Here is a 27895-nt window from a genome sequence, read left to right as displayed (position 1 = left end):
TGCAAGATCATTCATTAAGTGGACCCCACAGTGAAGCTCCCATGGCAGGAAAAATTAAAGCCACGTTTCACTGGATCAATGGGCCCATTTTTCCAGCTAATCATCTCTCCTGTAGTGATGGCCCACCTGTTAAGTGGACAGCCTGATTTTTTTTTTTAAAAATTTTTTTGGGTCAGGTCTTGTTTCACTGTCAGATCCGCTCGATGAATGGTCAGGGTTTTGCACGTGTGCCATGTTAGTCTAGCAGGCTAAAGTATTTAAAGAAGGCGCCTAATGAATAATAATGATATGATCCTCTGGCCGTGGATATGTAGGCCCCTGGGTGCCACGACACCAGTGGGTTCTTGTTATTCAGACTGTTCATGGTCTGGGCCCACCGTGATGGACCCCGAAATTTGGTGCAAATCAATAGCCTTTCCGCATTTTCTACTCAAAATTGCTATCGCTCCGTTTTTATAAACCACAGCCGTCTATTTACATGGACCACCCCTTGAAAGTATAACATCGCCCATCAGACCAACTCTTATGCCATGGTCCACCTACGTGGGATCCCGTCAAATGAACTCTCAGCAATGGACCCAACCAGATCGATGAGCCAGACCCAGCTTTGAACCGGGCTTGGACCTGCCCATCAATTTTCAGACCGGGACTCGGGCTCAACTCGTTTTGTCCTAGCCCGCGACCCAATTCGCTTGCCTGCATACCCGAGACCCGACGAGCTGACGTGAGCTTTCAAGTGGCTGAGTGACTGAGTCTAGTTCTTTCTTCATATCACTTTGTGGTAAATAAAATGACGTTGAGCACCCTCATCACTCCAAAACACGCCTTTAAAATCTCAAAGAACAGAGGGTGAAATTGTCATTTCACATACAAGCTGTTATCTTCCCGCGAACCGCGTTTGCCTCTTCTAACAAACTCCGGCTACCTTTTTCCTCTCTCTGTATTTTACCGATGGCTTCCATATCAGCCGTTGGATCTCTCCCGAATTTCTGCACTTGGAAAGCTTCTTCTTCGAAGGTACGATTCCATCGTTCTTTCAACTTTCTTCCCACGATTCTTGTTCTTGCGGAATTATATGATCTTCCGGCCTTGATTACCTCAATGTGGGGCCCATGGATCGATGATCCAGACAATTGATTTGATGGACCCAGCTGTGAACTGGACATGCCTCAAAAATCTCCCTAAAAAAGAGACAATCCTAACGCCTGTTTGCTGGCATGAAAATAGATGGTCGAGAAAAAATGGAGCAACGGTCGATATTCAAAGCAAAAAGAATTGCCGAATGTTGCATGGTTGAGATCTTCTAATCTAGGTTGGGGCATCATCGTCCATGGTGGATCCCTTCAGATGAATGGCTAGGTTACCCATCAGTGGGCCCGACCTGTTGGAACTCAGGGCCTGGTCGAGGGTCGTGGAGCACCTCTTTCTTCTTAAAATTCAAAATTCATTAGTGTTTCTGACTTTTTCTGGCAAATCTCTGTTTCTTGTAGGGTTTGATTTCGAACAGAAGACTGCAGAAGCTTCTGCAGCGGCACTCCGATTCAAATGGTGAGTTTTAGATGCTGTATAGCTTTGCTGCTGCTTACACCTATTTTCATTTTGGGAATTGAAAAACTAGCAAAGTGTACTTTCTCAATTCCGAAAGCTGAAAATAGGCGGGTGTGCATGTCAGTTAGAGTGGGTGTAGGTATCATTTCCCTTATTATTATTGAAGATTTTTTCGTTAGGAAAGAAATGGAATGTTTTTCTCACTTAGATAAATAAGCGTGAAATGGGAGAAATTCAGATTCGGCATTCTCTGTTCAAATCACATTGGTTACCCATCACAAAAGGACCAGAACTAAATAAATAAAATAAAATTAAATAAATGTTGGTATTTTCAAGCTTGAGGGAATCTTAAAGTTTCTTAATTGCGTATGTTAATCCCGGCCTTGATTTCTTTTATAGAAAATCAGAGTTTGGCTGAGCCAAATCACTGGCTTGGCCAAGTTCCAAGTCTGGTGAGCTTTTTCTGGCAATTGGTATTGACCTGAAAGTTTGTGGGATTGGTATCTTTCAACTGGATTTTGATATGTGAAGGAGAACAATACTTAGAGAACTGCTCACTGTGAGATCCCGATATGGGTGGATCTTATCATGGGAAGTGGGGTCCGATCTTGAGCTTTTAGGAGGCGCTGGAATCAAGTGGGTTCCACTTCCCATCAACTCCTAATCTTGGTTGTATGGCAATAAGATTCACGTGTAGCAGGACCTCTATATGGGTTTCTCAAACCAGATCACTTGCACTGTATTTCTATGCCTAATCTTGATTGCATGTCGGTAAGATCTATACGAAGTGGGACCCTGCTGTGGGTTTCCCAGACAGATCGTGTGAAATTGCTACATGTGTTGTTTTGCATGGGAGTTGTCCGTAGAACTTAATAAATTTGTCAGATGACTGGACTTGAAAGTGTCTGAATGTTTTTCCCAAGGCTTACTTCAAATTTCATGAAAATTCTTTAATGTGGCCTCACTCTGAACTTTTTGGAGGTGATCTTTATGGTTGCTGCTTGTTGAATTTTGTTGATTCGAGGGTTGAGTGCTTTTGAAAGAGTGCAGCCATGAAACTTCCTTTTAGCCCATGGTTCTCCGTGTTTTTTAATGTGTGCATCTGTAAGATAATATAAAAATAACTGATTGCTGTTGCATGTTGTCTTCTTAGATGCGACTGTCCCAATGGGTGGCAGAGAGATTTTTGACAGAAGGAAGGTGCTGTTGCTCTCGACCATCGGGATTCTTGCTGGGGGCTTGCGACATGCTGCAGAGGATGGAATGGCAATAGCATCTGAATTTGCAGATAGTAAGTTATGGAGGATTGCAGTTCTTGGTTTTTTGTCCCTAAAAATATATATTCTTAGTATTGTCTGATGTGCTTGAGGTGCAACAAACTTTCTAAAGGAACTAAGGAGAGGCAAGCTGGAGGGAATTTTCCCCTTTTGACAACTGCCTAATCCACTCATGTCACACTGGATGAAACCAAGGTCCCACCCATGAAATTATGTTGACCCATGATTTGTGTAGATTTTGTAGTCCATGAGCTACCAATTGGAACTCTTCTTGTTATTTTCACTAGGGTATATTGCATGCGTGACACATGTGGAGAGAAAAGAAGAGAGAGAGAGAGAGAGAGAGAGAGATTGGGCAGAGGGAAAGTCGGAAAAATGTTTGGGTACCTTGCCTAGGTACCTATCAAGGTTTCTTTCACTAACGTGGGGTAAATAACTTAACTTGCATTAAGATCTACACTGTCCATCAGGTAAACCACACCTTGTTTGGTTGATTCAAAAAATTAGGTTGATTTAACTCCCAAGTTGGCGACTCTATAATCTTACAAACTCTAAATTTACGTGGTATGGCCCAACTAAGTATTGGAATATTGTGATTTATAGGTAATTTTTTCATCATGATAAGGCACATCAGATGGAAGGGATTGGATGACACATAAACACGATGGTGGGCCCTACACAAGAAAAATGGTGGATGTTCCTTCCCAACCATCTCCTACGGTGTGGCTTACTTGAGTTTTGGATGATCATGATTTTTGGGTTCAATGGTCAGCATGGGGCAGCTTACCTGATGGGTGGGGTGGTTCTCCTGAAAGTTCAACCTACATAGCTTTTTTGTTTGTGAAAGTAACCCTTGTACATAGCTGCAAATTACCAAGCGCTGTTGGGGAAAGTTGGCTTGGGTGAGAGAGAGCCAGCATGTTGAGGTTTTTGGCTCTTTTTTTTTTTTTTTTTGGGAAATATAAACCGTTGAGTGGCATTTCTGAGTGAAACTTACCCACATGTTGAACATCACACACATTTTTGAATTCCTAAAATACCCATAACTTTATTTAAAATGCCTTTTCATGTCACTTAAATACACAAAGTTATCCGACGTTGGAAACTAATTGTGAGGGGGGAAATGTCGCTCACTACTCGCTTTAAAATTTAGAGTATCCTTTTTTCTTTTCAATTTCCTATTACTTTTTCCTCATCAAGTCTTCTAAAAAAATATACTTAGATGGTTTGGTCATGTGCAACAGAGACAAGAACTACATTGGTTAGGAGTGACTTGGTACAAGTTGAAGGCTCTGAAAGGGCAAGCAAAAGGCCCAAAAGGATGTGGCTAGTAGCAGTAAGAAAAGATTTGATGACCATATATCTTGGAGAAGAAGAAAGAGAGAATGGAAAAAGGAGAAGAGAGGTAGAAAGAGGAAAACATGAGAGAGAATGAGGAGCTAAAAAAAAAAGCCCCACATGCCCCACCTTTTTGTTTTATTCTGCTAGGGCTTTCACTTAAGAGGTGAAATTACAAGAATATCCTCATTACAAGAAGCACACTACCAAAGAACAAAAGACCTATGTACACACAACCCCAACGCATAAAGACTAAACTCAATCAAGATGACTACACGTGTGACCATTCTAATACCCCCCCCCCCCCTCAAGCTGGAGCATATTTATCATAAATGGACAGCTTATCAAAGAATCTGTTTAAATGAGCTCGACTTAAAGCCTTTGTAAACATGTCGGCAACTTGGTCTTCAGATTTAATAAATGGGGTTGATATTTCCTTGTTCATGACTTACTCTCTGACGAAGTGACAATCCACTTCAATATGCTTGGTTTTCTCATGATAAACTGGATTATTGGCGATATGTGATGCAGCTTGGTTATTGCAATATAGCTCCATGGGAGTATCAACCACAAAACTTAACTCACACATCAACGTCTTCAACCACACAAGTTCACATGTGTTATGGGCCATAGCCCTATACTTTGCTTCTACACTAGAATGAGCAACGACTTGTTGCTTTTTGCTTCTCTAGGTAACAAGATTACCTCTTACAAAAGTACAATAACTTGTGGTGATGCCTATCTGAAGGAGATCCAGCCCATTCTGTATCAGAGAATCCTTCCAATCTAAGGTGTCCAATTTGCCTGTAGAGAATTCCATGGCCTGGGACGCCCTTCAAATATTTAAGTATGTAGAACATAACTTCCATACGAGATACACGAGGGGCTTGCATAAACTAGCTAATTACACTAATTGGATAAGTAATATCTGGTCGTATAATGGTTAAATAAATCAATTTACCAACCAACTGACGATATCTGTCTGGATCATCAAACATGTCTCCTTCATCTGTACTCAGAGTTTGTGTCCATGGGAGTTGTAACCGGCTTAGCCCCGAGTAAACCTGTCTCTTTTAACAAGTCTATAACATATTTCCTTTGTGATAAATTAATCCTTAATTGTGATCGAGCTACCCCAATACCCATAAAGTATCGAATGTAGCCAAATCCTTTGTACAAAAGTGTTGCTGAAAGAATTTCTTCAACTCAGATATACCTTTACCATCGTTTTCAGTGATGATGATGTCATCCACAGAAACAACAAGAACCAGAGTGCCGGTCTCACTTTGCCTAACAAAGACCGAGTGATCAGCTTGACTGCGTTTCATCCCAAACTACATTATCACGTTGTTGAACTTGTTAAACCACGCGCGTGGAGACTGCTTTAAACCATAAATTGATTTTCTTAGCCAACAAACTTTATCATACTCACCCTGAGCAACAAAGCCAGGCGGTTGCTCCATGTACACTTCTTCAAGTAAATCACCATGAAGAAACACGTTCTTTGTATCCAGTTGATATAGGGGCCAATCCAAATTTTGCAGCAATAGAAATCACCACACGAATTGAATGAAGCTTGGCCATTGGAGAGAAGGTTTCAGAGTAGTCAACTCCAAACGTTTAAGTATACCTTTTGCTACGAATAGGGCCTTTAAATGATCCACAATGCAATCGGACTTGTACTTCACCATATACACCCATCTGCACCCTACTATATGTTACCCTGCAAGTAACTTAGCCAAAGTCCACGTTTGATTTTGATGAAGTGCAATCATTTCTTCTTCCATAGCTCTTTTCCACCCATTAGTATGAAGAGTCTCCTGAAACAATCGAGGGACAGACACAAATGACAAGGATAAAGCAACTTGTCGAAATGAAGGTGATAAACCATTCAATGAAATAAAATTGGAAATAGGATATAGAGTACAAGAACGTATACCCTTTCGAATAGCAATAGGTTGATCAGCTTCATTCAACAAGTCTAGTGGAGACTGAAGATGACGATCTTCAGACGGATTAGTAGAACTTGCAGATGGCACATTACTAGGCACTTTGGTACTTCTCTTGGAATGTCTAGAGTAGACCTGTAGCGGTTGAGGATTTGAATGTGACTCAGTGGCTTGCTTTCCAGGTAATTTTGTGTCCATCACTATCAGGAGGGTGGTGGAGTTTTTGGAGATTGCAATGTCTTCCCATTGTTTGAGAAATATGGAGTGTTGTCAAAGAAGGTGGCATCCATGGATACATATCGTCTATGGGTGATAGGATTAAAGCATTTGTAGCCACGCTGAGTATTTGAGTACCCTAGAAACACACACTTAACAACTTTGGGTTCAAACTCATTTGAAACATGATCGAATTGATGTACAAAACATACGCACCTTCGGTACTTCTCTTGGAATGTCTAGAGTAGACCTGCAACGGTGGAGGATTTGAATGTGACTCGGTGGCTTGCTTTCCAAGTAAATCTGTGTCTGTCACTATCAGAAGGGTGGTGGAGTTTTTGGAGAATTGCAATGTCTTCCCATTTTTTGAGAAATATGGAGTATTGTCAAAGAAGGTGACATCCATGGATACATATTGTCTATGGGTGATAGGATTATAGCATTTGTAGCCACGTTGAGTATTTGAGTACCCTAGAAACACACACTTAACAAATTTGGGTTCAAAGTCATTTGAGACATGATCGAATTGATGTACAAAACATGCGCACCCAAAAATTTTTAGAGGAAGAGAAAAAGAAGGATGTTAAGGATATAAGACAAAAAAATGAGTTTTACCTCCTAATACTAATGAGGGCATCCGATTTATTAGATAACATGCAGCTAAAACAACATCACCCAAAAAACTTTTTGGAACCTTCATGTCTAATATTAATGCCCTTGCCACTTCGAGCAAATGACGGTTTTTATGCTCGATAACTCCATTTTGATGCGGTGTGCGTGTGTGCACAAGACGTTTGATGAATGATGCCATGAGATAAGAGATATGAGTGAAAAAGGTTTGATTTGTACTGCTTGGCATTATCTGATCTTGGAACACACACTTTAGCATCAAATTGATTTTGGATTTGAGCATGAAATTCTTTAAAACACATAAACACCTATGGTCTAACTGAAGTTATGGCCCTTGATAGAGTGGAATGGAGGAAGGATTCATGTAGCCGCCCCAATTAGTTGGGATAACTCTTAGATGATGATGATGAGGTCTACTAAAAAATAACAGTGTTCTCGAAGTAGGTTGACCATTTTCTCTCAATTTGTCAACCTTCTAGATGACCCCACTAACATCACATTATCATGCCATAACAATTTAACTTATAGTAAAATCTTACTTATCTACTACCTTGGACATGAGGTTTTAAAGGGACAATACGTAGTTGAGGCAATCAAGAGCCATGCTATCTGGTGTAAGCTATGTGGTGTAAGCCATGAGGTACGCTAAGGACCAAGCCTCAAAAGGTCATCATCATCAATGATTTAAATATCAATCCTATTAGGTGATACCATGTGTTAACTATATGAAAGAAGGGTTCGAGTATCCATAGGTGGTGAAATCCCACTACGGCGTGAGTGTGTGGGTATGTGTGTGTGTGTTATTATTATCATTTTTTTTAAAAGGCTATATGAAAGAATGGGGGAGTTGAAAAACTCCCTTGCATCGCCTAATATGTCTCTCGATATTGCAATGTATCGATGATCTATCGATACAATTGCAATATTTTCATTTTTTCGCATTATAAGTATCCCTTATCACTGATATATGCGATACTTATTGATGATATCGACAATGTTAGCCTCTATTGTAGAAAAAGAAAAATCAATAAATTTTTTTTAAAAAACAATTCTCTCAAATTTTTTTGAGGATTTCATTCCTAAGAGGATTTCAACCGGTCTTTTTTATTTTTTTTAAAGAAAAGAGGATTTGTATGGGGAAATCAATATCAGAGAGCGAAGGCAGGCCATAGCCTAATTAGTGACTTTTTGTTAATTTAAATTGTTTTTTTTTTTTTTTTCCCTTCTTGTTTAAATTGATTAAAATCGGTGGAACCAAGTTAATAATCCATGATTCTGCATGCTTAATCATAGCTTTTTTATTTTGGGGATTTTAGGAAAAATCCAAATTTTTTCCCATTTCACCAATTTATCTTGCAATCAGAGTATGGAAAAATTATGTGAGAAGTGCTTGTAGGTTGATCTATACATTAACAGAATTTTTTAATTAAAATATTTAAAAAAAATAAAATTACACTCACCAACCAATATTTATTCCTAATATTTGTATATTTATGAGTGCATGATCTTAATATCGGCCACAATAATTTATTTATTTTCATTATATATATATATATATATATATATATATATATATATAAACAATCACTTAGAAATATATATTTTAAATAAATGGACCCTACATTGTAGGATAGATTTAGTGTAACTAATTAATATATCCAATATGCTAATAAATTATAGAAATATTAGTAATTTTTATACATATTTTAAAAATAATAATAATTATATATTTTTAAATTTTTTACTAGGACCATCCCTATGGAGATGGAGATGATGAATTTTGAGCTGTGACATAATTCTATGTGGGTCTGAGGCATAGCTGCACGGTTGTAATGCTTCTTTTTAGGCTTTTAACTGTATTGGTTGTGTTTTCATACTTGCCTTGTATGATTTATAAATAATATGAACTAATTTTGAATATAATTGCATCGCTTCCGTTAAACGATGAATAGTTTAGACCTTCTACAGAGGGAACTTATTATGTGTACTTGTTTTTGTGATATTTCGAGTTTTAAGTGTGTAATAATGTCTTTTTTAACATCTCTTGAAGTTTCATTGAAAATCACATCAATGTCCTAATGTTTCCCAAAAATAGCAATACATCTCGCGATACATGCAATATTTTCCATGGGATGCGATATTTTCCATTCGATACATGCGTCGACACCGATATTTAAATGATTGATCATCATCATCATTATCCAAGCCTTATACCGATTAATTGAGATCGGCTACATAAACATGTTCTGCCATTCCACTCTATAAAGGGCTAGCCCTTCAGTTAGACAATTGGTCATGAAGTCTTTTCTTATTACCTCCATCCACATCCTTTTGGGCATTCCCCTTGTTCTTTTAGTGCCTTCAATTTGTACCACCCAGTGATTTAAATATTGGTTTCGATGCATGTAGTACACCTTTGGGATATGAAAGCATACCAGTATTGCGTGTACCACAGAATGTTTCTTTGTTTTTTGAAAACATTGGAAAATTGATCAAATTTTTCAACGAAACTTTGGGGGATGTTTAAAAAGGCATTATTACACACTTAGAACTCAAAAGATCATAAAAAATAAGTTTCATTTGTATAGGGTCCTACACTATGAGTTGTCTAACAAAAGTGATGCAATTATTCAAAATTAGTTCATATAATTCGTAAATCATATGAGACAAGTATCAAAACACAACCATTACATTCAAAAGCAAAAGAAGAAGAAGAAGAAGAAGAAGAAGAAAAGAAAGAAAAATAGTAATAAAACCTATGCCCTCATTATGTTTGTGTAGTTATGCCTCGGACCTACATAGAGTTACATGACGCTTCAAAGTCATCATCTCCACCTCCACAGGGTGGCCATTAGGGGTGTACATCGAGTCGTATCAAGTTGAGCTGGCCTCAGCTCGACTCGGCTCAGCCACTAGCTGACCTCAGCTCGAACTCGGCTCAGCTCAGTCCTCGAGCCTGACTGGCCAGCTTGGCTCGGTTCGGTCAGCAGCCTGGGCCAGTTCGAGCCAAGATCAAGCCGAGATCGCCATTGCAGCATTTTCACAAACACCTTGACTGCACCTTCAAAATCTCACTGTATTTGAGACAACAACAATGGTTTTACAGGTATTTTATCAAACACCTTCTAAGCAACATAAAAATCAAGAAAAAAAGGGTGTTGGTTTCATATACATACCTTCCTTGCCACCAGCCACACTTCTTTGAGTCATTTCATCAAACACTTGGTGAGCAACATCAATATCAAAGTAACCGAGTCACTGAACTAGTTTGATCCGAGTTCGATTCAAGCTGGGTTCGATCCGAGTCAAGTCGAGCTAGGGCCAGCTCGAACTCATTTTCGAGCTAAAAAAAATCAGCTCGATTCGGCTCGAACTCAGCTTCGAACTGAGTTGAATCGAGCTTTTTCAAGTCGAGTCGAGCGAGCTAACTGAGCTAGCTTGGTTCGTGTACACCCCTAGTGGCCATGCTAATAAATATTTTAATTATTTTTAAAAATAAATAAATTTGAGAGAATGATTTTTTTTTTTACGGAATTTTCTTTCTTTGTTTGTTTTTTGTTTTTTGCAAAAGGGATTGAGACTGTGATATCTTTGATACATATTGCATGTATTGATGACATCGAGGATTTTTATACAGCAAAAAATTGAAAATATTGCAATGTATCAATGTAATCTTGATATATTGTGATATCGTTCAATATATCGGACGATATGGGGGAGCTTTTCAACTCCCCGTTGGTTTCATGTTGGCGGCACGCGATATCAATAGTATCAGCTGATACATATGTAATCACTAGCACCAGTTCACTCCTAACCAGTGGGTTCTTGTGTCTCCATTGCACATGATAAAAAACCATCTTTGTCTACTTCTCCTCATCTTATTATTTGGTACTACTCCTAAGTTCCCTCGGATGCATTCATTTCTATTGCTATCTTTTCTCGTCTTGCCACATCCATCTCAACATCCTCATTTCAGCTACACTCATCCTATGAACATGTTGTTCTTTAACTGCCCAACATTCTGTCCTGTAAAGCATGGCTGGTCTTATAGCTATCTTATTTCCCAAGCATGCAAAAGGTAAATCCAAAATAAAATAAAATAAAATAAAATGGAAAAATGGAAATAAATTAGAAATTTGAAAAGAATTGAAAAGTAAATCATAAACAATAAAAATAAACGGAATTGATTGATTTGTGTTATAATGGAATTGTAGCCTACTATTACTGATTAGCAAATGCAATAAATAACTATACAAAAAGAAAGTGGAGGACCAGGTTACAAATTAATAAATGCCAGTAAATAACTACTAGTCTCCTGATAACCCTCTCACAGCACAATGAGTTATAGTGCATTGGGTTGAATTTGTCGACATGGACAACCGGGTCAATTCATGTAGATGATCAACTAGGTCTGGCCTGCCTTTTATTTTATGTCCATCCGCTTTCCAAGCCAAGGATAGGTGGTTACTGGTCAGAATTGTTTGACCGAGGTAATCTATGAAACAAAAAACAACTCAACCCAGGAGCCAATGTATGGATGATAGCCTGAACCATCCATTTCATTGGCCATTGATTGGATGGTTATGATAATTCGATCAGGGTGACTTTAGCTTGTTAGCCTATAAAATTTGGTCCAAATCACTTGTTTGGACTATCCATGTGCCGACTGAAACTCATTGCACCATAAGTTACAAGCATGGTGGGCTGAAATAAATATGGGACCACACACATGAACATGCCCTTGTGGTAGTTTCCACCACTAACATGCAGCCATACGAGGCTTAAGCCCCTCAAGGTGTAAAGACTCAACGCGTGAAGCACTTGCATTTTAAATAATGAATGTGCACTGCCATTGATCTTGAACAATCTGTTCAATTTGGAAAAAAAAAATAGAGGTTCGAGGACTTATTGTTGAAATTAAAATTGGATGCAGTGCCGGCACTTCGTGGGAAGGATTATGGGAAAACAAAAATGCGGTATCCTGACTATACAGAAACACAATCAGGTCTTCAATACAAGGTCATCTATTGCAACACATGTGAGCATGCCTGCTTGGCACATGAACGAACCATACACACACTTATTAATGGTTTTTAATTCGAGCTTTAAAAAGGACTGCAGGACTTGAGAGTAGGCAGTGGTCTTACGGCAAAGATGGGGGAGACAGTAGTGGTATGGTTACAACTTAGAAATGTTCAGTTGAATTGTCGAAATTTATTTGATTCATGCAGATAGAAATTGGATATTCAGTGGGTTTATGATTGAGTAGGACAAACAATGATGCAGCTTCTGAATTCTAATTGCATTTTAGGTTGACTGGGATGGTTTTACAATCGGATACTATGGCCGCATTTTTGAAGCTCGAAACAAGACGAAGGGTGGTTCATTTGTGGTACTATATAATGAATACACTTTGCTCTTTTTTCTTTTTTCTTCTTTTATTATTATTATTTTTTTATTGCAAAAGAATCTGAACCATGTGCTAGTTTGCATTCTTTTAGATTGGTCCTCTCTCTCTCTCTCTCTCTCTCTCTCTCTCTCTCTCTCTCTCGTACTGAAATATTGGTAGCATGGTTACAGGGGAAATGTTATGTACTAGGCAAAAAGTCTTGCTTAAAAACTCCAAGTGGAACAAATTTTTTATTTTTTTCATTTCTTTATTCAGTGAGCTTAGAACTTTAATCATGAGATTCCCAACATCAAAGAACTCTGTTTCACACCTTGTAGTGGGTTTTCATGCTGCTATGGGTCAGCAAATGGAAGGATAGCTTCACGCAATCGCTTCGTCCATTTGCAGAACCAGTGGTAATTTTTGTGAAGCTTGCAAGTGGATGGTAAGATCTGCACCACTTCAGCTTGGATGCAACTACATAGAACACGTGAGGGTTCTCACCTTGAGCCCGTTTGGATGTTACCGCAAATTGAAATTGTTACCTTCTCTGGGAGAACTAGTCTGTGTATGCAATTTTGGCAAACTTGCAAAATGTAAACCTGTAGAAGATTTTGGTTTTCCAGCTTTTTCCTTCTCAAATTGCAACTGACATAAGTTCAGTGTCATTCATATCTCGTTATCACTTTGAATTGGAAAAAGTGGGACAGTGTATCCAATATGCTGCCAAAAGTGAGGCCATGCAAATCCACTCTATGCCCTTCATTCACATCGATATCTCCCTCCCGCAAATCCACTCTATGCCCTTCAGTTCACATAGTGATCTCCCTCCCTCCCTTCTTCCCTCAAAGATCTATTCCTGAAAAACCCTTCTCCACAATTGAGTTGGTAACATTAGTAGCCTCCCTAAATAGAGGTGGGCAAAATGGACCCGATCCGGCGGATCCGCCCCAATCCGCCCCGATTCGAACAGAACTGATGGCCTGAATCGGTCAGGTTCGGGTAGGATCGGTCAGATCCGAACGACAATTGGATCGGATTCGGGTAAGTAGCAAATCCGACCGAACCGAACCGAAATCTGATCCGTTTGGATCCGATCCGATTTGATCCGGACCCCATCGGTGTAGTAACTAGTAAATAAAAATAAATAAAAATCCCCACCCAACCCATCTCTTTCTCTCACACACAGAGATTCATCAGCAATGGCGTCTGTAAGCAGCATCACACCCCAACGATTCCTCGACATCTCAAGACCCACGTTAGGTACAAAACCCAACTTCGAATTCCCGTAAATGGTCTCTCAGGATCCTCTCTCCCAAGCTGCTGTAAACACCACAACGCTTCAAAATCCCATATATTCAGCTCTAAAAAAGAGAACTTGGAAGCTTGGATCCATCGCAGATAGGGTACCGGCAGAAGGATGGGCTACTCCCCTTGACACCAGCCCGTGGCTGATGGTCGGTGCTCTGTGGACCCCACCATGATGTATGTGTTTCATCCATTCCGTTCATCCATTTTATAGATCATTTTAGGGCTTTATATAAAAAAATGATAGGGATATAAATCTCAGGTGGACCACACCACAAGAAAGCAATAATGATTGGATATCCACCATTATAATCCTCCTAAGGCCCACTGTACTGTTTATTTGACATCTAATCTGTTGATTAGGTCATAAGGACCCAAATGAAGGGAAACAATAAATATCAGCTTGATCAAAAACTTTTATAGCCTCCAAAACGTTTTTAATGGTCAACGTTCATTCAACATTGTTTCCTATAATTTAGTCCACTTGAGATTTCGATATGCCTCATTTTTTTTTTTTTCTAATAACATAAAATGATCTATAAAAATAGATGGAAGGCATGGATGAAACACATACATCATGGTGGTGTCCACAGAGCACTGACGACCGGTGGCAAGGGAGTAGCTGGTCTGTTTCCAGTACAACGCTACAGCTGTACTGGCGCGTGACGCGTCTGGCATCCTCGTGCGTCGGGAGCTCCTCGAGCTCCGAGTTGTACGAACGGTTCAAAGGAGATCAAAGTTATATGGGCCCCACAGTGATGTATTTATTATATCTACACCGTTCATATATTTTTGTAGATCATTATAGAGTATTATTCAAAAAATGAATAATATCCAAAGATCATCTGGACCACACCACAGATAGCAGCAAAGAATGATTTTCACTGTTAAACCATTCGTGTGGTCCACTTGATAGTTAGATTTGTCTTATTTTTCGTCTCAAGCCTTAAGACGAGCTTGCCAAATGGATGAATGGTTTGGATATAACACCTACCCCATGATCAGATCCACAGAACTCGCTAACGTGGATACACAATTCAAATTCACCCTGCACAGGCCGTGCTTGCGTGAAAAGCAAGTAAACACTTTCGTGAAGAGCAAGTAACTCTAAAAGGTAAATAAAAATGTATACACAAAGACTGAATGTTCTTTCAGAGCCATGTGGGGCCCACCTTGATGTATATATTTCATCTAAGCCGTTTATCCATTTTGAAATACTATTTTAGTCATTGAGCATAAAAAGGAGATATATTAAAGGTTAACTTAGACCACACCATATGAAACAATTTGATTTAATTCATACTGTTTGAATCGTACCTAATCCGATCCGGCTCGGTTTTTCTGACCGAGGCGGACTCGGTTCGGGTAATGTCAACCAGGCATCGGGTTTGTCCGAATCAGGTGACCCGGATCCGGTCTTGGATCGGATCGGGTTCGGGTCTAACCATTGGAAATTCGGATAGAATCGAGTTATACCTCATCCGATCCGATCAGGACCGATGCCCAGCTCTATCCCTAAATACATGTTTAAGAAAAAATTAATGTGAATAGGATCCAGATTTTATTGAAAATGTCAGCAAGCTCTATGCTCTGAATTTTCCGTAAAGACCTGCCTATAATGTTCTTCAGATCATCCTGAACAATGTACCTCATTGAGAAAGATTATGAAATTTCTTTTGAGACTTTTCTGAGCTCTTTAGCTTCTTCGTCAATGGTACATTGGCTAATCATTTAAACTCCCAACCAAAGTGGTCTGTACACACGAACATTTGTGAAATGCTGGTGAAGCATTAGTAAGACACAAGGGAAATGTTTGTGAAAGGTAAGTAGAACTTGAATGAATAAATTTTCAACATTTGGTTAGTTTTCTCAAAAAATTCCCATACCATTTAAAGTCGTTCATTAGTTTGAAACATGGTTTTTCAATATCACATGTATTTCTTATCTGCTTTACATTTCGTGTGGAATGCATTTTTTATGCTGATTCATTTCACAATCTGTTTCCCTTTGTTTTTCTTTTCTTGCCCCTTTTTTTGGTTATGACGTTCTTTTGGCAACTCGTTTCCTGCTTCCATTTCCCCTTTCTTCTCAAAGTCATTTCACACTCTGGTAACTACACTCCCGGTACTAGAGAAACAAGGATTGTTTAAAATAGTATTTATCCTGTGCAAGTTAATTCATAAATTTGTGCTTAATACATAACAGTTTTTATTCCCATCGTGTTTCATTTCAATCTGATTCATTTAGCAGACAAGGCCATCTACACAGGGAATAACTCATTTAATACTGTTCAATGTGGACTGTAAGAACCAATTACGAATATATCTAGCATAATCATACTGTCCTGTAACTGGTTTTCTTATTTTTCTGTTTTGATCTTGTTCGTTACTTTTTTGTACTATATACATTTTTGGGGTACATGGTAGTTGTGATAGTATGTTCCAGTGTTTCTTAAACATCATCAGAAGGAAAATTCCAGTGTTTCTTAAACATCATCAGAAGGAAAATGATTGAAAATCGTCACATTACTCTTGCACAACCACCCTTTTAATCTAATTGCACGCACATGAACTTGCCCTTGTCCTGATATTTCATCCTCAAGAGCTTCCTTACAGCTTCATATTTTTTCATCTCAGGTCAGGCCATTGTTAATTGTATTCTTGTCCAAGTGGCATGGTTTCACAGTTTCTTTAGGAGGTTGTGTCCAAACATATGATTTGTGTTGGTTATGTATGTAATAGTTTTTCTACTTGACTATAGTTCTAGCGCGCATATTTAAGCCTTTGGAAAATATCTTATACGAATATCTTCTGCATGCCACATTATGCACTTTTTAGGCATCCATTAGGTTTGATGGCTCCATGTTTGACTGCTTTGTTGCTTTATTTGGCAGTAATATTCTGGGTTCTGGAAATAAAATCTTTTACATGATCACGTTCAATTGCATATTATATGTTGCATTTCAGCCTCTTTATTTTATTGTATTATTACTTTAAAAAAAAAAAAAAAAAGAAGTTAAAACTTAATGTTTCCGCCCTGTAAATTGCAGGGTGATGACAAAGATTTTTTCAAATTTACACTTGGATCTCAGCAGGTATGTAGTTTATTCTCCTCCTTCTGGTGTTTGCATTTAAAGACAATAGCTGGGACTAGGCTATGATGATGATGGTGCAAGGCATGTGAGATTTATAATAGGCATCCTCTTACAGTAAATATGCTATGAACATGATAAGATATTCCAAATCTTCTTGGACTGTTGGATCAACTGTTCTTGGATTCTAAAATTTACCACCAAATGATATTCTTGTGCATGTTATCCATACCTTAAACTAGTTTTTCCTTGTTGTTTATGATGTTACACTACCACTTGCAAATTTGATTGAAATTTCTCATTACTTATGCATGTATGTCCTTTTCGGTAACATTGTTTGCTACTCGTGTGTATCTTTTTCTGTTAACAGCTAAATGACTTCCTTTCCCAATCTTTTGAGGCCAAGCCCAAACTCTGGTTGGCTTTCATGGAATTGGTCCCAGGCTTGATGCAGGCCCAAGTCCTGTGCTGTTTCCTGCTCATTTTTGGGCCTAGATTTCAGGGTTTACAATTGCTATTTTTGGAGGATTCTATTGAAGATTTTGCTAATTCTTTGAGAATCTTGGGGTTGTTCTTGGGAATTGCATAAGCTATTTTTAGATCATCACATTTTATCAAGATATTTCTAGATTCATTTTTTACCATTCTAGATCAATTTGATTGATATGGAATCAATCAAATAGTTGGGAAATCGCGTTAAAGATTTAATATGGATTTTGGGATTTAATGTATCTTTAGGGTCTATAAATAAGGTTTGTTCTGAGAGGTAAGAGGCATTACATTTTTTCTGAGTTTTGTGAAGATGTAACTAGTGCAAGACTATGATAGTAATAAGCTTTTTATCTTGTTGTCCACAAATACTCTCACATGGTGTGCGTTATTTGTCCTTTCCAATGATTTGAATATTGAACTGCCATTGATTCAAAAACCGGATTTCATCATTTGGTATCAAAGCAGTTTCTAATTGGTGAATTTTGGCTCTACATCATTTCCTAATGGCTTCAAAGGGAGTGGCACAAGAAGAGTTTGAACAAATAACTTGATTGATTTGCGCACTCATAGAGCGGGTGGATCAACTCAAGCATATGGTAGGAAATCTAACTAATCAAGTGAAAGAGTCTGGCATAGAGGAATTTTGAAGACCAAAGGTAGAGTGGGTAGACGTATGGCAAGGTCCTCATTATGGTCCTAACCAACAATAGGTGGCCCTAGCTAGTGAAGATACCAATGATCAAGTTCTTCAATTGCTGGAGCATGATAAAGAGATTATAATTAAGGTGAAAGTTGCAGAATTTCACAATCATTTGCATTTAGACAACATTGATTGGCTTGGCAAGGTGGAGATATTTAAGTAAGGAAATCACTGACAACTGGAAGTTGTCAGCGATTTCCTTTAATAGCTCAGTAAATCGTGCCATGAGAAATATCCCTCTTTGAGATTGTGAATGGAAAAAGTCCATGTCATGCACTTGAATTTGTACCCTTGTTGGTACAAGATTGAGTGACTAATGATATTGATGCTTTTGCTGAACACATTTGAGACTTGCAAGCGCAGCTAAAAAAGAATATTTAAGAGAGCAACTCCAAATAATGCAAAGTTGCAAATGAACATTGTTAAGAGAAAATTTATGATGGAAGTGAATTGGTTATCGTTTATCTTTACATGGAAATGTTTCTCTGGGGAACTTACAACAAGCTCAGGTCTAAGAAGATTGAGCCATTTCAAGTAAGGTGAAGGTTGGGTAACAACGCCTATGGGAATGAGTTGTCAGATGACTAAGATATCTTGATTGTCTGGTTGATTTGTTCAACTATCATGAGGTGCATGACATGCAAGACAAATTTATTGCAATATGGGTAAATAGTTCTTGAGGAAAAAGAGTTGAACAAGTGTTGCACATGTAGATCTCCGACACTCGATGATGCTTATACATGCAATACTTGGGAAAATGGAAGAATGAGCCCCATTCTAAATGCACATAGATTACGGGAAATGAATTGAAAAGATTGCATCTGGACCTCTATTATTTACTGGAGTTTGAGTTCTTTCCAGCTTGGGAGAATGATGCATGCCCAAGGCCCACCATGAGGCCCAACGCGTGTGGAACTTGTGGGGTGTCTGCTGTTGATTTTTGGGCCAAAATTTCAGGGTTTAGAATTGCAATTTTTGGAGAATTCTAATAGCTTTTGTTGATTCTTTGAGGATCTTGGGGGCTGATTCTAATAGCAATCACATTTTGGAAAATCTATTTTGAATAGATTTGATTGATATGGGATCAATCAAATAGATGGGAAATTGTGTTAAAGATTTATAAGGATTTAGGATGTCTCATTAGGGTCTATAAATAAGGGTAGTTCCTGGAGGTAAAGGGCATTACTCTTTTTCTAAGTTTTGTGAGGTCGTTATTCCAATACTTGTGACTAGTGCAAGACGTTGATATTAGAAGTTGTTTATTTCTCTGCTCAAATACTGTCATGCAGGCATGTGTTCTTTGTCCTTTCTAGCGATTTGGATATTGTACTCTCATTGATTTGACACCGGATTGCATCAAGGCTTAACTTTCAGGCTTGATTAATAGACAGGCTGACCATAGCTTGGCCCTACGTGGCTTATTGCTGTCCGTATCCAAAGAATTATCCAAACACGACTTTTTTTTTTGTTTGTTCTTTTATTATTATTATTATTTATTTTAAAGGAAAACTGGGAGCACACCACCCAAAACTTTCTTGGATAAAAAAATTTACATCTTTCGAGCGGGCACCACAAAAAGAGACGGGCCTCGCCTATCTTACCAATCCAAAACCAAGATATACAACTTACCATCACAAGCTGTGAATGTTTAATGAGGTCTAATAATCCCACATGTGCATGATGCTGGTCCTCTACATGCTACAATTGTGCCAACATAGCATGTGCAAGATTCAAACCATCCATCATGTGGGTCCCACCATGTAATTGCCGTGGCCAAACAATCAGACTGGTCCGTCCATCAAGTGGTACAGAGCACATGAAACAAACAGGCTTCTGAAATAACTAGACCAATTTTTTGTTATCCATTCATTTGTTTCGAACATTGTGGCTTACTGCTAAGAGGACCGACCTAATTTTTGGGATGGTGCATCTACCTAGCAGAACCCACCCGATAAATGCTTAGATCTTGCATATGTGTGATGCACTGACATCTTACAGCAATGTGTAGAGGAGATGTGTAACACATGTGTGGGATTACTGAATCTCTTTTAAATAATAGTCTTTAACGTTATAATGCACTTAAGAGGAGCTGCTGGGCCTGAGGATTGTCTGCAATTTCAAATATGTATGATAGTTACTCATCTGTAATTCTGGTTTTAATTCTACACTAAATGTGTGTAGATTCGAAACCATTGGAGATGAAGGAAAATAGGTTCCATTAATCTTTGCAGATAGCAATGTGGCTGTTTCACTCTATAAATGCATCTGGAGTGAAACTCTTAAGAGCAGTGTGTTCTTCCTGAATATTCAGGTAATTCCGGCTTTTGAGGAGGCTGTTGTAGGCATGGCTCCAGGCGGTGTTAGAAGGTGATTTTTCCTGTATCTATCAGTATTTTACTTGATTCATAGCCCCTTCCATTTCTTCAAAATGTATTATGTTGATCACCTTAACCTGAACTATTTTAGAGATATGTAGAGATTGGTTGTGGTGTGGGGTGGCGTTTGGTGGTTACCCAGTGTGCTGCATGGCACATTGGACATCCTCCCCTAGATGTCAACTATCAATATCGGCCCCTAGTAGGGAAACATTTGTTGGTATAAGATACAAGGGACCCAGGAAAACCCAACACACTGGCACATCCATTCAAGTGTGAAGATTGAAAGATATATTAATATGTAAATGGAACTTCATAAATGCCTGATCATCATCATCTTAGCCGTTCTTCCAGCAATTTGGGTTGGGTTTTGAATTGTATATTGGCAAAAGTTTAAAGATTATGCAATTAATTTACCATGTCCGTGGTTAATTGGGTTGTTCTTCGAGTGTTTTGAAGGGTATCTCCATGTCTGACCTTTTGTGCTGCTGAAGGAGGGTAATAGAAGAAAAAAAAAGCGAACCAACAATCCAGGTGATTGAGAGTGAGGTGTTCTGTCAGTTCTAGGTCAATGTCCTTGAAGGAATCTTCATGGTATGGGCAAGACAACTTTAGGGGTTGGGAGTGTTTTCTTTTGTCATGTCTTAGTCACTTCATCTTGTTGTGGGTGTGGGTGTTTGCATTTGGGTGTGGTTTTTATTTTTAATTTTGTTTATACTTCTTCTAAGTGCAGGATAACCCCAAGGGGTTGTGGTCAATGTCCTTGAAGGAATCTTCATGGTATGGGTAAGACAACTTTAGGGGATGGGAGTGTTTTCTTTTGTCATGTCTTAGTCACTTCATCTTGTTGTGGGTGTGGTTTTTATTTTTGTTTATACTTCTTCTAAGCAACCCCCCCCCCCCGCTCAAATTGGGGCCCTCCTTTCACCACCACCGTGGGTTTTTTCCCCTCTTTTTTTTTTTTTTGGGGGGGGGGGGGGGGGGGGGTGGGGTGCGTTACTTTCTATGGATGGGGTTTGCTCGAGGACAAGACCAGCGGAACCAAATCTACTTTGTCCGGGCTTGTGGAGTCCAGCATCCTTAAATGGCACAGAGTTCTTGCCATTAGGACTGCCATGGAGATCATAGCAAGTTTGGTGGGGAGCCCTTCACCATGGAGGGGAATTCTCACAATGCGATTGCTTGGCCTCTGGAAATTGCTGTCCCTCTCGGAAGTTAGCTTCTATTTTAAATGACTTGATTATGTTCTCCCGTTCTATGGATATCACCTATAATCAGATTCCTAGTGCCTCTACTTTTATCATTTGTTCCTTGCAAAGGATGGGGGTAGTCTCATCCATTGCCTTTATGAATTTTGTTTCCTTTTTGCCCTTTTGGAGTCTCCGATAAATTTTTTGTTACCAATTAAAAAAAAAAAGAAGAAGATCAGCTTCCCAACAAACGTCAACCTTCCTATTTTATGCAGGCACTTGCAACCAGCCATTATAGAGGCTTACATTGAAACCACTCACATGCCAACACCATCCCACCTAGTATTGACCCCTAACCCCTATTACATTCATGCCCCCAAGGACAACGAGCAAACTAGGGTCATAGAGGGGCACTTTCCTGGCAAATCACTGAGCACAAAGCACCCACACACATGGAAGGTCATGCTCGAGTAGTTCGTTGCAAAAAAAAAGAGTAGAGAATCCACCATTACATGATTAGCAATATGACTCACATGCTCAAGTAGTTGGCTTCACAAAATAGCTACGGACTTGCCGATACATGGTGACCAATATGACTCACATGCCAACACAGTTGGGTCCCACACTACACCGAGCACAACTATTTTACACTACCCACAAAGGTTGATTTGCGGTCAGTTGATGTCTAGTGCATTCAGTGCCAAATGATCCTGCTTAGCAAGATGACGAATATGTGATTTAAGTTCATGGTGGTAGAATTTCTCTCATATGATTCTCTCTACTACACACCCCTTTTGGTAGTAGATAAGTAACATTTTGCTACTACTACATTACCAAAGTAGAAAAGGAGGGTGCGTGATATATATATATATATATATATATATATATATATATATATATATATATATATATATATATATATATATATATATATATCACGCACCCTCCTTTTCTATATATAGTGGGTATGTGTGTGCACCTGCTGTGTTTGTTTGTGTGAAGTTTGCCTACCTTGATGCGATGCCTTTGATAGTTCACTAATTTATAAATTTCCATTGAAGGGGGTCTATATTTGTACGAATAAAAGCCAACCAGCAGGCTCGACACTTTGTAATTAACTTACAGTCACAATTCAATGAGGGGTGCCTCATATGAGGGGGCAGAAGATGTGTCAGGGATGCTGGTAGACAGCACAAGTGTCAGAGATCCAGGCCATTCTTCAGGTAAGGTACACCATGAACAGGCTTTGGAACAAAAATAGTGCTTATCAACAGGCTTTGGAACAAAAATAGTGCTTATCTGCTAATCAGCAGGTCAAACTTTGTATATGAAAAAATACGTAGGTAGGGAAAAAGTCAAACAGTCCACTTTCAAGGTACACATGTGGCTCACTTGATGAGTGTACTATGATTTTTACTGTATGGCATGCCACGCGGTATGCACTACGTCATGAATGGTGTGGATCCCGGTGACATACTGTTTGCCTGGATCCCTTACTTGTTTCTGCCCCCCCCCCCAACATGAGAGACCCCTCATCAAATCATGACAATTTACTGCATCACATCACAGTAAGGAATTACCTGATCCTAAGTCTGAGGATATGCAGTGCCCTTGGGCCTTGATTCCGTACAAGTTGGGCATGGTTCAGTGATCTAGACACTTTTCTTAAACGGCTACATTGTGCTAATCTTGAGAGTGTATGAGAAACTAGGATGAGAAGAAGAAGAAAGATGGAAGAGAGACAATGAGAGAGAGAGAGAGAGAGAGAGAGAGAGAGAGAGAGATGCTTACGGTCTATCGAAACCCCATCCCTCTACTCTTATTTATAATAGTAAAAATGTGAAAAAAAAAATTTTAAAAAAATGAATGAAGGGTGAAGGAAAAAGGGTTAATAAGAAGTTATTGTTGTGTAGGGAAAGAAAGAAGGAAAGAGGAATGAGGAGTAAAAAAGAAAAGAAGTTTAAGAAGGGAAGGGAAACACCACTTGTTGAGAAAGATTAAAAGAATGGAACTTATAGAGTTGAGATGAAGATGAAGAAGACGAAAAAGAAGGAAACAAAGAAGAAAAAAAAAAGGAAGGAAAAGAAGGGAACCATCAAGGAATAGGAAGGGAAGAATAAAAAATACCCAAAAAATTGCCATAATAGAAAAAATCAGCAAACCCTATCCAAAGTAGCACACAAATCTACTTCAACGGGAAAAATCCAGCAGATCCTACCCAAGGCAACACAAAAAAATCTGTTTCAATGGGAAAAATCCAGCAAATCCTGGCTAAGGCAATGCAAAAATCTGATTTAATAGAAATTTTTTTAGCAAACCCTTGCCAAAGCAATACAAAAATCAGAAAGTCCCTCATAAAAAATCTTCAAAAAAAGAATTGAAGAAGAATAAGAGGAAAAAAAAAAAAGTGAAGGGAAAAAGGAGAGAGAGAGAGAGAGAGAGAGAGAGAGAGAGAGAGAGAGAGAGAGAGAAATCCTAGAAGAAGAAGAAACCCTAGAAGAAAAAGAAGAAGAATAAAAAAAGAAACAGAGGAAGAAGAAGAAGTAGAAGAAGAAATCCTTGAAGTAGAAACCTTAGGAGCACTTAGGTTCTGATACCATGTTAAATGGCTACATTGGGGCCTATGAGAAACTACAATGAGGAGAGAGAGAGAGAGAGAGAGAGAGAGAGAGAGACGCTTACAGTCTATTGAAACCCTCTACTCTTATTTATAGTAGTAAAAACGTGAGTGGGGCCCATATGCCTTATTACATGCACTTGGGCCCAATGGGCCTTATTCAACTATCAACCTTTCAACACTCCCCCTCAAGCTGGAGCATCTTAATGAGGCCTAGCTTGGAACAAGGGCCAACATAATCAAATCTAAGGAAGAAAGAATTTTTTCTCGAATAATCTGATGATCCCCAACTTAGTTGAGCATTCCCCATAATCTTCCTGTTAGGAAAATCCTAACCCGTTAATCAGTTATTAGCATGTAAAATGGTTGAGGGTGCATTTGGTTACACCAGAATCATAATATTTTATGATTAATAATTCTAATTTGCTGCAAAATTTCGTAATATTTCATGAAATATGCTGCTAGCAAATCCACCCTTAGATAGTCTGGATTCTCTTGGAAAAAGGCCAGAAATTGGAAAGCGAGGATCTGCCAAGATGGAAGAGTTCCATGGAATTTCCATGATAGGCAACACTCTTACATGCTCATGGCCCACAGACACTGCATATCCTCGATGGACAATCATATAATTCAATTTATAGGGTGGTAACTAATCCTCGGAAATGCTGGATGGCTCTGCTAATACTTGGTGAGCTTCAAAGTGGTGTTTCTAAACCCTAATTTCCATGAAATACCCAGTAATTTTTGGTTTCCTATCTAATATCTTGAAATTTTCTGTTGTCTGCATCATTGGATTCTGTGAGCAAAGGAGTAGGCTGAGGACTGGTAGATCCATATATGGAAGTTGACATCATGCATGAAACTACAATTTCAAGATTTATCAGAGAATGTGGGGCCCTTGCTGCAGTTTAGTCTTTTTAGTGACTGGTGTATAAGCAGCTTCCGGAGTACATCCATCTCTGCATTACACCAAGTAGCTTGCATTATTCATCAGAAAACTATGACTGCGTACATGGAATTTGCATTCATATGCATATCATAGATATTCATGGATACTTACCTATGCTCATACATACACATTCATGTAATGGAGATCAGATACATTGATATCTGGGTGTGCATCTATACATCTATGCATATGCATATTCAATACATTTGTGCATGCGAAGCATGGTAACCATGGTAGTCCCTTCACTTGTCTATTTGGGTGTGATGCAATTCCTCAAAATTTTGGGCCCGGAATCTGCTTACTGAGCTCTTGGGTGCAGTATGCTCCAACATTTGGAAGGGATGCACTTATTAGTTAAAAGACTCATGTAGGCTCTGCCTGTCACCCTGATGATTCCTGATAACTTGACAGATCACACAGAACTTGCACTAGCGACACCTCATTCAAATTTCTGCCCAATCAACTTTCAATGGTAGGATAGTGGCCAACTATATTGGTGACTGGTGATGGAGAAACTATGGAGATTGATAAGAAAGGGCTGACAACTAGGCGAAAATACTAATGCTGACAGGTGTGAAAGAGGAAAGTTGAGCTTCTGCTGTAGCTGGTTTTGGTGAGTCTTTGGGTAAAAGAGGAAGGTTCATATCCAGCGGGCAGCTGATCGTAGAACACCTTTTTTTTTTTTTTTTTGTATATCTACAATTTAAAAGCCAATTCCAATTGCTGGGCAAAGGCTAAGAAGACGATGATGATGACAATGATGTCTTGGGAGTTTTTGTACCATCCATCTCTTTTTTCACTTTCTTTGGCTGTTATGCATGTGTTTTTGTGTCTTTCATCGCATCTGTTACAAAATATAGCAACAGGATTCTCATGCGCCGAAAATGGGGATATTAGAGGCATGCTTTCATGCAAGTGATGATATATGCATTCATGCATGGTTATGTGCATAAGATGCATGCATGCTTATGTGCATAAGATGCATGCATGAAAATGTACAAGCAAAGGATGCAGAGATGCCCACCATCAAGTAGTCTTGTTCTGCAGGATACTAACTCTATCGCGGACTTTCTAGCAAAGGACGGCATGGCCCTTTCTGCATTCTTTTGTTAGCACCCGTTATCCATGTCTCAGTGGATATTTCTGTTATCTTTTCTTTTTAATAAAACTAGGGTTATCGCAACTAAAAACCAAAAAAAAAAAAAAAACAAAAGGTTGATGCCCATTTATATATCCTCAACGCAGCTAACCTACTTCAATGGTGTAGGATTATAGTGCCCCCAGAATTGGGGTACCCAGAGAATGACTTCAGCAAGCTGGGCCCGAGACCGACAACTTTTTCGGTATGTAAACCTTCTTTATTTCTACTTCTGCCAATGTGTGCAATTGATGATGGCTGTGCTTCTTTGCAGGGTCAAAGGGCTTTGGATTTTGTGCTGAGGAACCAAGGACTGATTGACAAAACCCTTTTGTTTGATATTGAGCTCCTCAAAATCATACCAAACTGATTTCTACCTGTATTTAGACTGTGACTCTTCAGAGATTTCTCCTTTTTAGGCTTGCAACTCTTCCCTCATGTACCAATGTGGCATTTGTGTGAGATCTGCACTGTTCATCTGGTAGGCCCACTGCGTGCCATGGCTCAAAAATCAGGCCAGTCTAGTTAGTAATCAGGAGGGCCACTTGCAACTAGGACTTGGCTGCTGGTCAATCCCTTTTAATTGAGCTAATGTGGCAATATTCCCACCCAACAAATGGATCTACCTAGTTTTGGGCGAGTGCATGTTCCATATGGGTCCCGCCTGATGAATGGCCTGGATCCTGTACACGCATGGCACAAATTGCCTCTTCATCCACACATCAGTCACATAATCTGCACCCGACGAGGGTAAGAGGACCCCAGATTTGCTTGGGCTAATGCTGTATCCATCAAATGCTTGGAGAAATGTGCTTCATAAATATCCATTTTTCTACAAGAAACTATTAGGAAAAAAAAAAAAAAAAAACTGCTACCTTGAAATTTGTGGGGGTGGGCCCAATTTTCTCTATCTTACCAGGAATCCAAAATTCCTCCCCTTTTTCTTAGATTGGTAAGAATACACCCATTTGACATTTTGTGGTCGTGACTTGGGAGATACAGAGACCATCTTCTCTCATTTCAAGTACCTCAGAAGGAGAAGGCAAGTTGCCAGCCCTGATAGGAGGTTGTGATCATGTACAATTACAGCATATGGAGTCGGGTGATCCCATACAGACGAGCTTTTGGACAGCGGAGATTGTACGGTTTGTGGAGGGGAATCAACACATGTTGCATGACATCACTCCAACATCTGATGAACAATGTGATATTCATCGTCGTCATGTGGAATGCAAAGAGGATTGACATTCCAAATTCAACATGATGAAACACCTTATATCTAACTTGCTTAGGAACTGCCTTAATGGCACTGTCATGGTTATCCTAGGTAATTGCAATAGGGTTGTTAATGAATCAGACTCATAACCTGGAGAGGTCTAACCCAACACATTCAAAATCCTGGCCTCAAACCAACCTAGCATGGTCCATTGACTGCCCTGGTTGTTGGGTTTTCCTTGTCCATTTTCACTAGTCTCTTAAAGGAGAGCTTCATAGACATTTATATAGGCTTTGTTTGAATGCCAATGGCAACTCTCCTATGGACTCGTTGAACCTAAACCGATCAAGAAAGACTGTCCATCTCTATTACCACCAAGAATGGATTTTTAAAATTTAAAAAAAAAAAATGACCCATGCCAGGAGATGCCACCTTCCCACACTAGAACCAAGGAAAAGGACTTCTCATTGAA

General features: G+C 39.1%; 1 protein-coding gene across 2 annotated transcripts; it reads left to right on the top strand.

Annotated features, from left to right (window-relative positions):
* The first annotated feature begins 799 nt into the window (after positions 1 to 799).
* Positions 800 to 26634, top strand: LOC131246605 (peptidyl-prolyl cis-trans isomerase FKBP19, chloroplastic). 2 transcript variants are annotated; one of them, XM_058246898.1, is made up of 10 exons: positions 801 to 1017; positions 1491 to 1548; positions 2702 to 2839; positions 11892 to 11977; positions 12080 to 12130; positions 12270 to 12350; positions 16705 to 16749; positions 20250 to 20305; positions 26337 to 26412; positions 26482 to 26634. In XM_058246898.1, the coding sequence occupies exons 1-10, from the start codon at positions 952 to 954 to the stop codon at positions 26575 to 26577; spliced, it is 753 nt and encodes a 250-aa protein (XP_058102881.1). In that variant the 5' UTR covers positions 801 to 951; the 3' UTR covers positions 26578 to 26634. The 2 variants fall into 2 exon arrangements, with proteins under 2 accessions (XP_058102882.1, XP_058102881.1); XM_058246899.1 differs by lacking the exons at positions 26337 to 26412; positions 26482 to 26634 and adding an exon at positions 25641 to 26000 and having other exon boundaries at positions 800 to 1017.
* The last annotated feature ends 1261 nt before the right edge of the window (positions 26635 to 27895 follow it).

This window comes from Magnolia sinica, chromosome 5 (assembly GCF_029962835.1).
Source record: "Magnolia sinica isolate HGM2019 chromosome 5, MsV1, whole genome shotgun sequence".
Classification (NCBI taxonomy): domain Eukaryota; kingdom Viridiplantae; phylum Streptophyta; class Magnoliopsida; order Magnoliales; family Magnoliaceae; genus Magnolia; species Magnolia sinica.
This window is presented reverse-complemented; position numbering and strand designations above follow the sequence as displayed.

Coding starts and splice junctions, on each gene's coding strand:
- LOC131246605 (XM_058246898.1), top strand. CDS start 952: ATGGCTTCCATATCAGCCGTTGGATCTCTCCCGAATTTCTGCACTTGG. Junction 12,131..12,269: donor AGATGGGGGAGACAGTAGTG/GTATGGTTACAA, acceptor ATTGCATTTTAG/GTTGACTGGGATGGTTTTAC. Junction 20,306..26,336: donor GCTCCAGGCGGTGTTAGAAG/GTGATTTTTCCT, acceptor TCAATGGTGTAG/GATTATAGTGCCCCCAGAAT.